This window comes from Hippopotamus amphibius, chromosome 10 (assembly GCF_030028045.1).
Source record: "Hippopotamus amphibius kiboko isolate mHipAmp2 chromosome 10, mHipAmp2.hap2, whole genome shotgun sequence".
Classification (NCBI taxonomy): domain Eukaryota; kingdom Metazoa; phylum Chordata; class Mammalia; order Artiodactyla; family Hippopotamidae; genus Hippopotamus; species Hippopotamus amphibius.
Genome location: NC_080195.1, coordinates 30,158,684 through 30,177,229, shown reverse-complemented (window position 1 = coordinate 30,177,229; position 18,546 = coordinate 30,158,684). Strand labels below are relative to the sequence as shown.

The following is an 18,546-nucleotide window of genomic DNA, read 5'->3' as shown; positions in this document are numbered from 1 at the left end:
TCTTTTCTATTACCCCACAACTCCTTCGAGTCTCCACGTGCCCTGAGCACACCATTACTCTGCTCTGAGATGAAGGCTCCTGAAAACTTCAGGTAGCTACTTGGTACCCTGCCCTGCGGAGCCAGGAAAACAGACATCTCTGGCCCCTGTGCCTCTGTCCTATGTGATTAACAGTCTTTGCAGGGAGACCAAGGAAAGGAGTATCGCTTGAGACCCAGGGACATGGCTGGGACAGCAGTCACACACACAGGGTATAAGTCACATGTGATCACAGGATCGTCTCCACACAAAAGAGGAAGCTGCTGCAGAAATGTTCCGAAAACCCACCCTCTGCTCAGTACTTACCGAAGCAAAACGGAGTTTTGGGTTTCTGCTTTGGGGTGGCTACGCTCACCTAAAGCAAATGAAAAATAAAAGAAACGTGAATATGTTTCTGACAGCGTTGTAAAGGTACGGGTTTTTTTCAGATTTTTTAAATTGGGAAACTTTATACCAAAAGAAGAGTATATAAAACGTATGTGAACATTTTAGAAATGAATAACTAAAGTGGAAACCCTGGTACTCATCATCCATCTTAAGAAATAAGCCATTATCGGTCCTATTTCTTAGAAGCCCTCTGTGTACCCCTCCCTGATAGAATCCCACCCCCACCCCTCAGAGATAACCACTGTCTTGGTATCTGTGTTGAATCTTCATCTTTGCAAAAACGCTTAAAAGCCGCTGAGTCCTGACAAAATTCCCTTTGGACCACAAACATGTACCGGCCCCTTTCACAGGAGCGAGATTCCACTCCTCCCCCCACCACCAATCTCCTCCCTGAACAGTTCTGCGAATTAAAGGTGGAATTGTCACAGATACATAGATTCCAATCAGAGCTCGCAAAAAGGGGAGGCAGCCCGTCACTCACTGCACAGGGACACATGATCAAGGTCCCTCATCTCTGCCCTGACTGCCTCACTGTGAAAATAAGCACTTCCCACCTGCCCAGAGAGGGGCTGATGAAATCAGAGAGCATACCCGTATTGGAAGGAAGGGGATAAGAAAGTAGGATTTTTCTACCTCCTGCTGTGTTATCTTGCTTTTTCAAGCCTGCCTCTTGCATGTACATTCCTGAGTACCTGCATGGTGTGAGCCTACCTCATTCAGGTTCAAATACACTGAACAAGTAAAGGAAAGCATATTCCATCACATGGAATAAGGTGAGTGCCCCCGCTGGAGGGTGAACATCCCGGAAGCAGGCCTCCACCACTGTACCTGGGGTTTCTAAGGGGGCAGCCTCTTCCCCTGGAACCCAGGATAGAAACTACGATTCAGACGTTGCTATCATCCTCCAGTGAGCCCCATTCCCTCATTTCCAGCCAAGGGCATTCTCCAACTTGCTCTCACCAGGGCCTCCTGAAGTGGTTTTAGCTTTAACAGGAGGCACATTAGAAGCCAGCAGCGAAAGAAAACTCCTGAGTCAAAATAAAGGTCTCTTCACGGCTCACAGTTGCTCACGGTCTGATAATGACTGACCCACCAGGCTGTCTGGATTCTCCCTCTTGGCTCTAAGTTCTTTCTATAGACCTTGTCCAGATTCCTTAACAACCCAAATTAATACTGCCGGGAACGCTCAACACGGGAACCGAGGTGGCAGCCTGTAAAAGATCAAAGGAAGGACAGGCAGCACAACCTGGGCTTTGGTGCCAGGGGCCAAGCCCCAATCCCAGGCGGCCCATTGTCTAACCCCCGTTTCCTGTTCTATCGCATACGGATATTAAGTCCTGTCCTCCTAGGCTATGGTGAGGACTAAATGTGACAGTGGAGGTGAGGCTCTTAACCCGTCCCGTCGTGCAGGAGCTGCCCCATCGTGGAGCGGCTGTTTACACACACTCCACATACCAGTACAAGCCATGCCATGCTGGCACCATGGGCAAAATGCTGAGGGTCTTGTGAGCTTCTCCAGGGTCTACAAAAATGCATGAGACCTGGCCTCCAACCCACAAAATGAATACGGCACACTCAATGTTAATAAATATGTAATTAAATGTCCACATAACATTATGTCAACCTCATTGACAAATATTTAGATAAATGCCTAGGGACTTCCCCGGTGGTGCAGTGGTTAAGAATCCAGCTGCCAATGTAGGGGACACAGGTTCAATCGCTGGTCTGGAAAGATCCCACATACCACAGAGCAACTAAGCCCGTGCGCCATAACTACTGAGCCTGTGCTCTAGAGCCCGCGAGCTACAACTACTGAAGCCTGCGCACCTAGAGCCTGTGCTCTGCAACAAGAGAAGCCTGCACTCGCCACAACTAGAGAAAGCCCGGACACAGCAGCAAAGACCCAATGCAGCCAAATAAATAAATAAATAAATAAATAAATAAAATGCCTACAAGATGTCACATTAAGTCAACTTCATTCACATTTCAATTAAACATACCCAAAAATTGCACTACATTCGAAAATAATTTGTAGCTTCAATTTTCTTGGTTCACAAGAATCCTTGGGTGTGCAAAATGATAGCCGAGAAATCCGAGCCAATCGTAAATTCAATGAGTTACCATCAAATCATTCCAAAAGTAAAAGGATTAAAATCTTTTCAAATATCCTACAGCCAGACAATTACAGTCAATGAGGGACAGGGGGTGCACTTTGATATGTTTACCAGGATGTGAGGTGGAGGCCACGGGGCCTAAGAAAGTCTTTAAAAAGTCCCGAAAAACATGAAGATTTACACAAAGGTGAGCCTCCGTATCCTGGATTCAGACAGAGACAGCAAGTTCCATCACATCTTCCGTTACACACTCCCAGGACCCGTGGGCTGGAGCCTCATGACACTGAGTCCTGCCCCATGCCATCTTGTTCTCCTGGATTCGGACCCCAGAATTCAGTCTGAACCAAACTGTGTGCCTTTATCCTGTTTGCACCTGATGTTCTGACCTGTCAGCGACCCATGCACTTCCTCCCTCAGCATCCATGTTCCTGCGGGTCCTCAAGCCCATAGCTCCTGTGCATCCCGCCCTCGCTTCCCATACAACCTTGACCATCACAGAACTGCCTCGGCCATCCTGGCCCTCAGAACCCACCTATCTCACGGCTGCCCTTCTCCCTCTGGCTTTCAAATGGCATTGAAAAGCTGGGTGCTTTGAGACTTTTCTCTGGCTTATTAGGAGACTTGCTTTTTCTCCCCGAAACTGACATTTATCATCAACCAGAGAGAGCACCACTGTGGACACTTTCACCCTGGCTGGGTCCACTCTGACCACGACTTATTACCAGCCTCTCCGGGGAGAACGTGCTTATTACCGGAACTGAAGCTTTCAAAGGGATCGCCTGGTTTTTCATTTGTTTTCGTGTGTTCATCCAGCATTCGGCTGGGGGTATGCGTGATGACATGCACACACGTCTGTAATTTGCCTCATGGTGACCACAGAAGGATTATGTGGCAAAGCAGCTCTTGCTGAATTAACAGGATGTCAGTTCTAGGTCAGCCCTAGTGGGCTGTTCAGCAACGGTGAGACCCTCAACGTCTTTGATCAGCTTCCCGATTGGCAAAGCCAGAGTGGAACGATAGTCCCCTTCTTACAGTCCCAGAATGACAAGACGATAAAGTCACATCTACTAGTTACTGTGCCCTCCAAGAGAAGGGCCAACCAAGGTGGGGAGTCTCACTTATTATGAAGCGGTAAAGCTCTGGCCCCCCCATCCCGGTGCTGGTGGGGCAGAATCCCCACCGCCTGGGAGGTATAACCCCACTCCCCCCACTCCCACCGTCGGGCCGTGCAGCCTCCTTACACGTAGGAAGGAACAGAGGCTCTTGAAGAAGCGGTGTGGCTGGCAGGCTGACGCTGGCCACAGTTAAGTAACTGCACAAAAGTGGTTGACTGGTCCTGGGTGGGGAGGCAGCGAGAGGCGGTCGGGATGTGAGGGAGGGACTGGGCATACGGGTCACCCGCAGAGTGACGCAGACGAGGCCGCCCCACAGCTCGACAGACGCTCAGGAACTTGCTCTTATCAGATGGAGCACAGACCACAGGAGCTGCGACGCCGTGGTGCGCCGGGGCACTGCTCACCCACCCCACCCTGTCTGCCCTTGGCCGGAAGTGGAGCTGGGGCCCCGCTGGCAGAAGCAGCCGCAGCGGCAGCCCAAGGTGCCGGAGCACCAGTACAGCTCAGCCTCCAGGTCTGTCCTCAGACCCTGCCCCACGAGGTGGCATCAAGAGCAGGGGAGGCCCTAGCCACCAACCCAGAGCGACCAGAGGGGCTCAAAGCCAGGGTCTCTGGACCAGCTTCGGGGGGGTCAAGGGCCCTGAAGTCACAGGCAAAATCGGGGTGTGTGCCCACGTGCATAATTTACCTGGGAAATGAGTCCACACTTTTCATCAGACTTTATAAAGGATCCATGACATCCACCCCTCCCCACCCGCCCCCACAAAAGCCAGGAACACTGCTTCAGGAAGGTCTGTATTACAGTCAAGGAAGGGCCAGGCAAAATGGAACACAAGCTGGAGGAGGGACAGTGAGGCTGGCCGTGTGGAAGAGGAGGGCCCACAGGCAAAGTGGGGAGGTGGGTGGCGCCAAAGGCCAGCATCCATCTATTTCTGGTTTGCCCGAGAACTGGTCCTGCTGCTGTCAACAGCCTGGGTGACAGACAGCAAGTCAAGAACCTTCGTCTCTGCTGGCCTCTCTGAAGGACCCCATCTTCCCAACACCAGCCCACGAGAGAGCACCCCAAAAGGAGAGGCCACACAGACACCCACGGCCAGGCTGCCACTGCTGGTTAAACGCTTTCCTCGGGAAGGGAACACCTAGGGGTTAAAACGAAAGAACCGGAATGCTGCATCTGATACCCGCACCTGGCTGCATGTTTTTCTGGGAAAACCCCTGCTTTCTGGCATGGGGTCAGGCCGCAGTTAAAGGCTCTGCACGCTGTGAAACCTGACCCAGTGGCAGCTGTGGGTTTTGCAAAAACCCATCCAGGCCCGCCTCTCCCATCCATGAAGGGTAAAAGACAGGTCCATCCCTGCTAAATGAAGCAGCCTCCCAAGCCAAGAATTCTCGAAACCCTCATCTGAGCTACATTTATAAATCACGATTCTGCAGAAGATTGTATACACTCTTCTCCCATCAGGAAAAAAAAAAACAACAAAACCTTCTCAAACAGGAGAGGGGCTGGCGTTTCATTAATACTGAGGTTCTCTGCGCCCCACTCTCTGAATTCTTTTTCTTCAAGCCTCCTAATGAAATGACCTAATGAGCTCACAGCAAGACAGGACAGGAGAGGGGAGGGCCCAGACCTCAGGCCGCCTGGCCGGGATGCAGCCACATTCTGACCACAAGGCACGCAAACTGCCTGCTTTCAAAGGCCCTTCTCCTCCCCCAGGTCCTTCCCTCCTCTCTCTAAGGCGCTCAGACACTGTCCTGCAGCCGCTGCCTTTGCACCCAGCTGCGTCTCCCAGACCCTGGCCTGCAGCCCCTGTAGCCACCCCCACCTCCGGCCCAGCTGAGATGGAGGGCTGCCCAAGGACTCCCAAAGCTTGTTATGAAAAGGAGCCAGGAGCCACTCAGATCAGGGTCTCATCCCCCTGAGGATGGGAGAACGTGGACAAGGAAGCCGAGGTCCCCAAGAGGCCTGAAATGAGGGGTGTGTGGGGAGAGAGGACCTTCCAGAGCCTTGGTGCTGGCTGGGTGCCACCTGGCTCTCCTCACTGGACAAAGAGTTCCTCTTTCTAGCGAGGCTGTAAATCCCCCCGCCTTTTTTTTTTTTATCACTGCTGCCTCACAGGTCAGCGCTGGTGCCTGCTCCAGGGAGGGGCCGCTACAGGAAGCCAAATTCAGCAGCTACGTTTGGGCATCATCGACCAGCCCCGGCCCCCACCCAGGTCTCAGCCCGGAAGAGGGGCTGCTCTCGCCCATCCGTGCAAACTGGCCCGGGGGATGGACTCTCAGCCCGCCCGCCAGACCCTCCAGCCGTTATGTGGCTGCTGAAAGATCTCCTGGCACAGCTGGTACCTCCTCTGGGCACTCCCAGCCTCCCCTCCACAGTGACCCAGTGCCTAAAATGATGCGTGAAATTCCAGTGCAGCCCCAACTCCTGAACTGCGCCCGCTTAACCATGGGAGAATCCTTTTCAGTCCCTGGGTTTTTTGGTTGCTGTGTTTGTGTTCCTTCTTGCCCCAATGACAAAAAAGGTCACATCCCAATTACAAAAAAGGTCACATCCCACTCTTCCCCCCACGTTTCATTCCCTCCTCTGCAGGAGCGGGCAGCATCACTGACGGATGGGTCCCAGAAGTAAGAGGCCGCAGGCCACCCTCCAACAACCTGCTGACCACACGCCACCCAGCGCCAGTCAGTCCCAGGCTTCCACCGGCAACGGTGAGGAAGTACAGCACTTCACAGCCCAGCCACATCCCCAGGCGCCAATGCCCAAGGTGTGATGCTTCCTCTAGGTTAGATACTAAACCTACTTACAGACCATGAATTCCCAGAGCTCGAGGCCAACATTACCTTCGAGATGTAGGTCAGCTGCAAAGATCCGACGGCTCCTGCCCCAATTGCCAGGTTCTGAAAGACATGTGTTTTTCATTTTAAGAAGAATGCTATGTGAGGCTGTGGAAATAGGGCTAAGAGCCAGAGATCAAGATGCGGGTTCTGTTGATGCCACTTTCCGGCTTTGCAACCTTGAGCAAGTCACTTACCTATTTTTCTTTAACGTTTTATTTTATATTGGAGTACAGTTGATTAACAATGTTGTGTTAGTTTCAGCTGTACAACAAAGTGATTCAATTATACATGCACATGTATCTATTCTTCAAATTCTTTTCCCAATTAGGGTGTTACAGAATACTGAGCAGAGTTCCCTGTGCTACACAGTAGGTCTTTGCTGGTTATCCATTTTAAATATAGCAGTGTGTGCATGTCAATCCCAAACTCCCTAACTATCCACCCCCCCCCCCCCCGCTGCCTCTCCCTGTCTTGGTAACCATAAGTTCCTTCTCTAGTCACTCACCTGTTATTCTTCAGCTCACTTTCCTTGTCTGTAAAACAGTGATAATGCTTGCCATGTGTATGTGGACTCAACAGTTCCCTTGGCCTCGTTTATTACAGAGAGGTTTCCTAGCACAATGGCTAAAAGTAGGGGCTCCACCATTTGACTGTGAATGAGTTCTTTCACCACTAAGCCTCAGTTTTCCCTTCTGTGAAAACAGGGATAATAATAGTACCTACCTCACCAGACAGTTCTAAGGATGAGTTAATAAATTTAAGACTACTTGGAACTGTCCCTGATACATAAATGATTCTGAACACGTGTTTGCTAAAAAAAAGACATAGCTGTTCAGTCTATTTCAAAGGACACTTACGAGTACCAAAAGGAATGATATCTGTACACTGTAAAACACTAAGTCAGTGCACTATGAAAACATCAGGAAGCTTGCAGGCACTTTGTCTGGCAATATTCTACCCTGGCACAATCTCTTTGGCTTTCTAACTTCCCCACTGTCAGAAACGAAGCAATGATGACACAGCGGTGGTAGCGTACCAAAGAAATGGCCAAGGTTAGAAATCCCAGCTGTGGAGTTTCTCATTTGTAACTTGGCAAATCCACTCCCATGAGGACCCGAGAATGTGTCCATGGCTCCTGATGGCCTCTTAAATTGCTGCCATAAGCCTCAAAAAGAATAACCTGGGGGCTTCCTAGGTGGCGCAGTGGCTAAGAATCTGCCTGCCAATGCGGGGGACATGGGTTCGATCCCTGCTCCAGGAAGATCCCATATGCCGTGGAGCAACTAAGCCCGTGCACCACAACTATTAAGCCTGCTCTTTAGAGCCCGTAAGCCACAACTGCTGAGTCCACATGCCACAACTACTGAAGCCCATGCACCCAGAGCCCGTGCTCCGTGACAAGAGAAGCTACCGCAGTGAGGAACCCATGCACCACAATGAGGAGTGGCCCCCACTCGCCACAACTAGAGAAAGCCCACGTGCAGCAACTTAGACCCAACACAGCAAATAAATACATACATACACACATACATAAATTTATATATTTATAAAAAGAATAACCTGGAAGCCCTCATTTTGAAGGCCTGGGGTCATCTCAAAGCAATAAATAGAGGCAGGAACCCTCCTGCACTGTTGGTGGGAATGTAAATTGATACAGCCACTATGGAGAATAATATGGAAGTGGCTTAAAAAACTAAAAACAGAATTACCATATGAACCAGCAATCCCACTTCTGGGTATATACCCAGAGAAAACCACAATTCAGAAAGACACATGCACCCCAATGTTCACTGCAGCACTATCTACAATAGCCAGGTCATGGAAGCAACCTAAATGTCCATCAACTGATGAATGGATAAAGAAGATGTGGTACATATATATACAATGGAATATTACTCAGCCATAAAAAGGAATGAAATTGGGTCATTTGTAGAGACATAGATGGACCTAGAGATGGTCATACAGAGTGAAGTATGTCAGAAAGAGAAAAACAAATATCATATATTAACACATATATGCAGAATACAGAAAGATGGTACAGATGAACCGGTTTGCAAGGCAGAAATAGAGACACAGATGTAGAGAACAAACATATGGACACCAAGAGGGGAAAGCTGGGGGGTTGGTGTGGGATGAACTGGGAGATTGAGATAGCCATATATACATTACTAATAAGAAAAAAACTATCAAATTGTACAATTTAAATATATGCAGTTTATTGTATGTCAATTGCATCTCAATAAAAGTTCTTAAAAAAATAAACAGAGGTAAATCTAGGAAAATGGGGATTTAGTAAATTTCCTAAAGGGTCAACAGTAAAGTGACCTGTCATTCCAGGAGACTGCCCTTAAGAAATATCTTAGGTGGCAGGGAAGCATCCTTTTAGGCCCAATTACCCAAATTCACATGCATCACTCGAAGCAAAGGCAATGTGTGAAGTTTCCTATTCATGAGAAAATGGATGCGAAAAAACCACGACAAAAGGATTCTCAGAGCTCTAGAAATTTAGAGAGAGACCTAGAAAGGACATCTCCCCGCCTTCTGCAAACGAGGACATAAGTCTAAAAGCTGCCTTTGAGTAGCTGAATTAGCATTCTGAAATGGGATTTACACATTTTGACTGGATTTACACATTTTTTCCCAACTACATAGTGATTGCATTTTTTTTTAACTTATTTTTTATTTATTGGCTGTGTTGGGTCTTCGTTGCTGTGCGCAGGCTTTTTGTAGTTGCAGACAGCAGGGGCTATTCTTCATTGCGGCACGTGGGCTTCTCATTAGGGTGGCTTCTCTTGCTGCAGAGCACGGGCTCTAGGCATGAGGGCTTCCGTAGTTGCAGTGCACGGAGTCAGTAGTTGTGGCACACGAGCTTAGTTGCTCCAAGGCATGTGGGATCTTCCCGGACCAGGGCTCGAACCCGTGTCCCCTGCATTGGCAGGCGGATTCTAAACCACTGTGCCACCAAGGAAGCCTTACATTTTTTTTTCTCATTTTATTTATTTATTTATTTATTTTTGGGGGGGGTACACCAAGTTCAATCATCTGTTTTTATACACATGTCCCCGTATTCCCTCCCTTCCTCTATTGGGTAATGACAGATAGGCCTTGTACCCCTAAATCAGAGTCCAAAAAGGAGCCACAGCACCCCAAAAAGCCAGTGAGCAGCGGGCGCTGCCCCAAAGGAGGCTGTGAGGCATCCTGGGCAGACATCTCTGCACAGAGGGAGCTGCCCACAGCTGGCCCGCGTCTGTGCCACCCCCGGGCACGCACAGTCACAGGTCTCCGCTGGACACTGGGCACCTGGCGCACTCCCAGCCCCTACTCTGCACTTGAGGAAAGTGACTCATGAGTGAGGGATCTGCCCAAGCTCACACAACTGGCTGGGGTCTCCTGACGTCCACCGCGATGCCCTAGACACAGCACACTGTCATTTCAAACGCTTGAGAGGCTGCAATTCCAGCTGAGACATTACCGCCCTAGGACCACAGGCAAGTCTCTCTACCTGTAAAGTGGGGCTCCTCGGCCCTGTGTCCTAGGCTTGTTGTGAGAGTCACAGAAGAATAAACAGCACGAGCCCAGCTCGGGGCAGCTCCCATCCCGGCCCCACAGCGATGATGACAGGACGCAGATGCCAAGTCTCGGGGCCGCTCTTGCTCAGTTCGCTCTCCTCACCCCAGGCCACAGCCCGAAGGCCTCCAGAGCCTTAGCCTGAATTACGAGCGATGAAGTGGGATTTGGGGAGCCGCTCAGACACCAGCCCGCGCGTCCTGCCAGATACGAGCCGATCCCATTCCGACGACTTCATCCCCTCCACCCTCTGGGGAGGGGGGAAGGGAGGGCAGCTCCATCCTCAGCCCCTGCCCCCTTCAGCTCTCCCGTCAGAGCGGAGAGGAGGCCACAGTCGTTCTCTCAGCCCAGCCACCCTGGGGCGGGGGTGTCCCGCGCCCCTCACCACGGCCCACCCGCGGCCTGCCTGCTCCTGGGCTCACAGGCACCTCCCTTCACCACGAGAAGCCAGGAAAATCTGACGCGTGTCTGAAAACGCAGTCTCCCCCCACCTTCCTCCCCACCCAGGGGGAGGCGGGGGACAGGAGCAAACAGCCCCAGGGTCGCCGAGGCAGACTCATGGTTCAGCATCCACGTCGACCGCTGGACCTCGGAGATGAATGGTGACAGCTTGCTGCCGGGGCAGTGGCCCCAGGCAGACACTTCCCAGTCCAGGAGGCATGTGGCGGCTGCCTGAGCCCAGGGCCTCGCAGCCAGATGTCAGGGCAGGGCCGCCAGGAGCCAGCACCTGGAGGGCCAGGTGTCAGCGCCCACGCGAACACCATCTCCTGCGGGGGGAGGACGGGAGGCCCCGCCTTCACGAAGCCTTGTCCACGACTGCAGCCTGTCCTGCCCTCCCCGCTCTCTGAACCTGTGCCCGCCATCCTCCAACTTCAGTGCACATCAGCCTCTCCTGGGGAGCCTGTTTTAAAAGGCCCAGGCTCAAGCCTCACTGGAAAAACACTGAATCAGGATCAAGTGGAATGTGGTCAGACAACGCACATGCTTTAAACATCCCCAAGTCATCCCTAAATAGGCCCAAGCTTGAGAACAACGGGTCTACATGACAAAATCTAGCCCTGGATTTTTTTTTTCTGTTGCACCACGCGGCTTCAAAGATCTTCCCCAACCAGGGATCAAACCTGTGCCCTCTGCAGTAGAAGCCCAGAGTCCTAACCACTGCACTGCTAGGGAATTCCCTAGCCCTGGATTTTGTACTGGAGTGTATTTTACTATGAGTTTTAAATCTCTTCTTGCTAGATTTTAAGCACGTTGAGGACATAAGTAGAGTCTTATTCCTCTACCCAGGAGAATTCTCGATTTTTAAATGAAAACACAATTTGCACAGAGGTTGAGTTCCCAAATCAGTTGCTAAGAGTCTGCTACACTCACAGGACACTGGATGACCAGGACAGCTTCTCGCCACCACTGGCAAACACTGTGTCTCCAGGAAGACGTGTTCAAGTTCGAACTTGGGTGTCACTTGAGTCTGCAGTTCCCCTGTCCTGGGGCGGGGTTCCTGTGGGACAGGAACTGGGTCCAGGGGGCATGGAAGGAGAGTCCTGAGCAGAAGGGAATCGAGGACCTGGGAGAGGGAGTTGAGGAAGGGGCTAGGGAGGGGGCTGGGGGCATCTGAGCAGATGGGGAACGGAGACAGAGGTTGGTGGGGAGTCTGCCTGGGTGGATCACTTGGGGAGATTTTTATGAATGATGCCCAAGCTTCATCCCAGGGTTTTACATAACGTGTAGGGCCCAGGCACCTGTATGTTTTTGAAGCCTAAAGGTGATCCCAGTGCACAGCCAGGGCTGAGGCCCCTGGCTGTGGCTGGCCGGCTGACGCTGCACTGGAGACCCAGCAGCTGGGGAGAAAGGCCATGCCCAGCTGCGGCCCAGAGAGTCACCCTGTTGCTGCACAAGCACCAAGAGGGAAGAGGAAGAGGGCAGTGCAGCGGGCAGAGAGGGGGAAAGGAGATCCCAGCGCCACGCTGCGTGTCTGTGAGTCAGGAGCAGCCTGTACATTTCTGGGGCCTCTAAATTTTCTGGAACGTGGGGCACAGGGCACGTTCCCATTTCATGCCGCCTGGTTTTAGGAAGATGCTGCCAACATTCTTTCTGCTCAAGGGTTCTCCTGCCACCAAGGGCCTCAAAGGAGCTGCCACTCCCCTGATGGGGAAGCAGGGGCTTGATTCTTTCCCATCACCAAGGAAGGAGATGAGGTGCCCACAGAGATGTGACACAACTCCCAGGGGAAGCCTTTTTTCTAGAAACAACATTGTTTCTTTTCTTTCCTTTCTTAATTTATTTTTGGCTGTGTCGGGTCTCAGCTGCAGCACACGGGATCTTTCATTGCTGCGCTGGCTTCTCTCTATTTGTGGCATGTGGGTTTTTCTCTTCTCTTAGTTGTGGCGCACAGCACGTGGGCTCTATAGTCTGCAGCATGCAGGCTCTCTAGTTGTGGCTCACGAGCTCCGTAATTGTGGCGTGTGGGCTTAGTTGCCCCACAGCACATGGGATCCTAGTTCCCTGACCAGGGATCGAACCTACATCCCCCGCATTGGAAAGCGGATTCTTTACCGCTGGACCACCAGGGAAGTCCCAACATTGTTTCCTGAAAGAGAAAAATGTCCCTATCTTCAAGTGAGAATAACAAGAACGCAGAAATGACCAGAAGCCCCATCTACAGACTCCTAACGTCACAGAATGTCAGCACTAGAAGGCTCTGTGGCTGCCTCGTCATTCACCACGAGTCCTCTAAGCCTCACCTTGGGAAAATGACTTCCTCAAAGGGCCAGGTGAAGACAGGGCTCCCGACTCCCAGTGTCAGTCGGGTGCTTTGGCAAAGCACAGCCCGAGAAAGGAAGGCAGAAACTGACAAATGTTTAGAGTCTGTTTTGCATCTGGCATGTTGCACACTGTCAGTTCATCCTAGCAACCCATTTCACAGGTGAGGAAACTCGGGATGGAGCAGGAGAAGCCAGTTGCTCCAGGTCATACAGGTACTGGGTAGTCAGGCGAGGGTCTGAACCCAGGCTTTTCTGATTCCCAAATCCCATGTACTTCCCTTTACACCAGGCCGCCTCCCGTGAGACAGTCCTTCCCATCTACCAGGACCTGCTCATTATCTAAGAGTCGATTATCACCGAAAGGTAAATACAAGAGCTGGACCAGCGGGGTTTCACTAAGAGGCCCTAACCAGCTGCCCAAACTGGGCAGGGCAAGAACTAGTCAAACTGGCTCTTGGGTGCCAAACTCCAAAAGACCAGGACTTCCCTGGTGGCACAGTGGTTAAGAATCCATCTGCCAATGCAGGGGACATGGGTTTGATCACTTCCCCAGAAAGATCCCACATGCCACGGAGCACCCACATGCCACAGAGCAACTAAGGCCGTGCACCACAACTATTGAGCCTGTGTTTTAGAGCCCGTGAGCCACAACTACTGAGCCCATGTGCTGCAACTACTGAAGCTCACTCGCCTAGAGCCCACGCTCCACAACAAGAGAAGCCACTGCAATGAGGAGCCTGTGCACCACAATGAAGAGTAGTCCCCGCTCCCGGCAACTAGAGAAAGCCCGTGTGCAGCAAAAAAGACCCAACACAGCCAATAAAATAATAATAAAAAATAAATTAAAAAAAAACAAACAAAACAAAAGAACAAAAGACCAGGATTCAGAGAGTGAACCGGGGGAAGGAGAGACGCTGGGCCTTCTGACCTTCTCTTGTGTGCCTCCCGGGTGCCTGGCAGACAGCAAGGCGCACAGCAGGCAGTCAGGACCAGCTTGCCAGTTAACGAGTGGGAGGAGGATGGGGCGGACGTGGAATTCATAGCCGGGGCACAAGCCACCACGGCCGCCCACAGGCTGAAGCCACAATTTGAACCACCAGCAGCCAAGGCCAGACACAGTCTTGCTTCAGAAAAGCAAGACTTGCTAAGTAAGCAGAACAGTGTGATGGGAACGGAGGCGGGGAGACCCTAATGCCCTCTGTCCACATCCCGGCCTCACCCTGGCATGAGAATAGCCCAAGCTTGCAAGTAAGCAAGCTACTCCCAAGCTCTGGGTGGGCGGACCACGGCTCTACCTGATGCCCTGGGACCAGCACATCTCCTCCCCTTGCCCTGGAGCTCCAGTTGCCGGGACCAACTTAAGGAAAGGTGAAAGGCCCACAGCTACTCTCCCCATTCTCCAGGTCAAAACAAGCATTTCCTCTGTCCCTTCCAGAACAGTCAATCCTATGTCGTGCACAGCTGTGTTGGTGTAAGGCCTTCGTCCTCTTCTCTGGACGCCTCTTTCTAGTTGGCGCACGCCAGTCCCCGTTCAGCCAGGACGGACGTCAGGAAGTGTTAGTCTCTTGGCCACCACATCCCCCAGCTCCTCATGTCCCTCTTCCAAGGCTGGTGATAGTGACCTACAGACCCAGTCACAGGCCTGGGCTCTTTTTAATCCCCTGGACACATTCAAGCTTCAAGACTCCAACTACTGGCCACCAAAATGGTTCCAAAACCTTAAATGCAACAAGCCCACGCCTCACCCCTTTCCTCAACTCAGCCTCCAACACATTTGCCTCAAACTCAGTCATCACATCCCCTCCGCCCTCCACCTGGTTCCCTCCCCAACCTCCCCACGTCCATCAGCCGCTCCACCTTCTCCCCCAGTCAACCGACGGTTGTACTTTACGCTCCGGTCAGTCACCAAGCCTGCCACTGTCTTCCTTCGGATGGCCTTTAGATCTGTCCTTTCCTCTCTGTTCCCACCCTACCACCGCCGCAGACACCCCAGGAAGGTCTGGGACAAATCCCTCACTGTCATCCCCAGTTCCAGGCCCTCCCACATCCCCATCCATCCTGATGTCGCTGCCAGAACAAACGTTAACAAACAGCATCTCTGCGGCGCTTTAGAGAGTTTATCAAAGCACTTTCCCATTCATTATTTAATCTCCACAGCCACAATGTCAGATAGAGATAATAACAGAGGTTCAAAAGAAGGGGTGTTTCTCTAATTAACGTGTCCATTAAGTTGTCCTGTGCTCGGCCGATACAACCAACAAGATAAAAAAAGCAAAATCTGATATGCAGCCCTTCTGCCAAACATAACTGCCTGCTCTGCCTTGGAGACAGTTTTTAATCATAAAATGGCATTCTTTTGTATACAAATATATAACTATATAAAAACAGATGGCTATAATAGATACACGAAACAAAGTTATAATCTAAAGCAAAACCTAACAACAATATAACCAAAGACAAATTTTAAGAAAACTTAGAACAGTCATCACCACGGTTCTGCATCAGCAAAACCTCTGCTAAGTTTCATAGCTTCCATCTCCTTAGCTGCTTGGACTTTAACATCCAGTAGTGCTATTAACATGATTATTTCAAAATGCTTCTTAGTTTTTACTTCTTTTTAATTTAAACTAAGAACATCTTCTTATGAAAACAAGAATTGTCCTAAAAAAAAAAAAAATAAGACTACTACAGAAAGCACATAAAACAAAACCACTTACGGTATTTTATCTTAACTCTCAAAAAGTCCACACAGGGAATTCCCTGGCTGTCTAGTGGTTAGGACTCTGCGCTTCTATTGCAGGGGGCATGGGTGCGATCCCTGGTTGGGGAACTAGGATCCCACATGCTGCTCAGTGTGGCCAAAAAAAAAAAAAATTCCATACATTTCAATTCTAAAAACATTAATTTAATAATTTACCTAAAGAAGAATTTGCATTTTGGTGAAAAAACAAAATCAAAAACAAAAAACACAGATCTGTTGCTTAAAATCTTCTTTGGGGATTTTTTTTTTCCCAAAGGAATTCTGCATTCTTACTGTAACCCAGGATGGACAAAAATAGGCCAGAAATTCCACTTAATCCTTGAAATCATGTGTTTACATGGATAGTTAATATGGCAATTACATAAAATCCATGAGTTAAAAACACTCTGCCCCCCAAGTGGATAAAGATCTGAAAGTTATCCTGATGGTTATATGTGCTGGGGATGGGTAGACACATAAGAACCTGGAACAGTGGCTGCCTCTAGTTAGGGGGACCTGTGACGGGGGGCGGGGGCCAGGAGTGGGAGTGAGAAACGTGTCACTAAGTCACCTTTCCCACATCTTGAATTTTATACCATGTGTCTGTATTGGCCATTTTTTAAAGAAAGTTCTCTTCCTCCGTCTCGGCATTTTGACTTTTTTGGCAAGTTTAGCATATGATGCAAAAATCTTTGAGACTGTTGGATTTCAGCCAAATTTTGCTCAAGGAGCTTTCTGATACAGAAAACACAATTTTTTAAAAAATAGCAATTTTCACCCAGCCTTGAAAGTAAAACTATTGTCCGTTACATGGTATATGTTAATATCATTTTCTACCACTCTTCTGTATTCTTTCTACTAAAATGCGGCCAAACATCCATCTTTTGTAACACAGCTAAAGCTCTTTGCCCCTTTCAATGGAAAAAACTGTTTTCAGCTTTAAAAAAAAAAAAAAAAGCAAAAAGCAAAGGGCTTTCATCGGGGCCCCAGAGTTACCAGGAGAAATGCAATGTTTTTGTATATTCCAATGACCCATAACTCACGTCAAGGCCTTTCGAAAGTAAGAGCATCTGAGTATTTATTGGCAGAAGAGAGAAAATAAAACCTACAGAGTAATTCTGACAAGAACAACTATCTAGTGCAATAATGTTTTCCTGATTCTGTTTATCCTTTGTTCAGGGCTATATAATTTAGTCTTGCAATTACTTATCCAAGTGGGCATCACAAGAGTTGAAAGCAAGCGTTGCAGTGAAACTAAAACATAGTTGGTTACTTGGTGGGTAATAAAGTAGAGCAGCCTATTTAAGAAATTTCACCTTTCCTGTCATGCTAAGGACCAACATGAAATTAAAATCCACCTGCTAGTGCCATGATATCATTGTAATATTTGATGGGAAATCCAGCCAAGGTTTGTCTCTATTCAGGAATTATTTGTGTACTTGATATTGTCAGCAGATTGATTTTTAAATGCATGAACCCAGTCAGGGGCCAGAATCAATAGCATTGAAACTTTCCATTTATCGGGTCCTTTTTTAGCTAATGGGTTTCATCCTCTGTTTGGTGCCACCACTGCCTGGAATAAAAAAAAAAAAAGCTCTTGATGTCATACTTTATCACTCGGATTCTAAATTCTCTTAAGCACTCAAGGCTGTACCTGCTCCAGTGCGCTGACGTCCGATACACACCCACCACCATCCCACCAGCAGACACATCACTGGCCTCCTGTCTCTGCTGTTTTGCTGCAGCTCTGCTTCTGAGGGCTGTCCTCAGACTACTGGGCCCATTTCATCCCCCTGCGTGGAGCCGGAACCATGACCATGACCGTCCACAGTGGAGTGTGTGGAAGCCGCCTCCCTTGGGACCATTCTTCGGCCTGACTCACTGCAAGTCTCCTGGGGCACCAGGCTAAGCCTTTGCCGACCTCTGTCTGAGCTCAGACTCTCGTCCGGCTCCCTGCCCTTCCCTGTCTGGCTTCCCAGCTCTCCCCTTGGTAAAGAACTTGCCACAAATCCTTGTCTCAGTGAGTCCTGGCCTCAGGGTCTCCTCCTGGGGAACTGGACGCTGAACACCCTCCAAGCAGGCAAGCTCCTTCCTGGGTGCTGCCTCTGCCCCATAGTGACACTTTTACCCTCACAGGACGCCCTCCTGGCACCCCCCCGCCCCCAACCATCGGCTCTGCTTAGGACAGGGGGCCTGAGGATCAAGTGAGATCCTGTAAGTGAAAGCACTCAACATGTAAAATGCGCTGCAAATGTGAATCACTTGCAGCAATAAGGACTCTAACATCACTCATCCTTGCAGACCTGGATCTAAGCCACCCCTCCAAGAAGGGGTGTCCTGCAGCTCTCCCTGCCACAATTTTCTCTAATCCTCTATCTCCCCTCCTACAGGGCAAGCTCCACAAAGGCCCAAACTTTGTCTTATGCACTGTTGCAGCCTCAGCATCTAGGCTGGTGCCTGGCACGCGGGCCATATTTAACAAATATGATGCTGAATCCAGAGATCGCGCTCCAGTCTCAGCCCCTTGGGAAATGGAAGGATGTAAAGCCAAGTTAAGGATCACCCAAAGTGCCTAGGATGATGTGCCTAACGTACAAAACAACCCAGTGGCAAAGCCAGGACCTGATCCTAGATGTCTTGTCTCCCAGGCTTGGGACAGTTCCATCCTAGACTCCACCTCCAGGCCCTACATCTTCCCTGGACTAACAGTGGCAGGGCAAAACGGCAACCCCTACTCCTTCACCTAAACTAATGGCATCTGGGCCGTTCACTTCAATGATATGCCACCTTGTTATAAAGATGGACTGGGGGGGGCTTCCTAGGTGGCGCAGTGGTTAAGAATCCACCTGCCAATGCAGGGGACACAGGTTTGAGCCCTGCTCCAGGAAGATCCCACATGCCGTGGAGCAACTAAGCCCATGTGCCACAATTATTGAGCCTGTGCTCTAGAGCTCGTGAGCCACAACTATTGAGCCCGTGTGCTG

General features: G+C 50.1%; 1 protein-coding gene across 7 annotated transcripts in view; it reads right to left on the bottom strand.

Annotated features, from left to right (window-relative positions):
- Positions 1 to 18,546, bottom strand: part of PLEKHA2 (pleckstrin homology domain containing A2) — a 58,304-nt gene that overhangs the window by 23,693 nt on the left and 16,065 nt on the right. For all 7 annotated transcript variants that reach the window (XM_057697190.1, XM_057697188.1, XM_057697195.1 and 4 more), the window contains 2 exons: positions 6,497 to 6,553; positions 346 to 394 (listed from right to left, as the gene is read on the bottom strand). In XM_057697190.1, the coding sequence (XP_057553173.1) occupies positions 346 to 394; positions 6,497 to 6,553 (106 nt within the window). The remainder of the gene's footprint in view (positions 1 to 345; positions 395 to 6,496; positions 6,554 to 18,546) is intronic.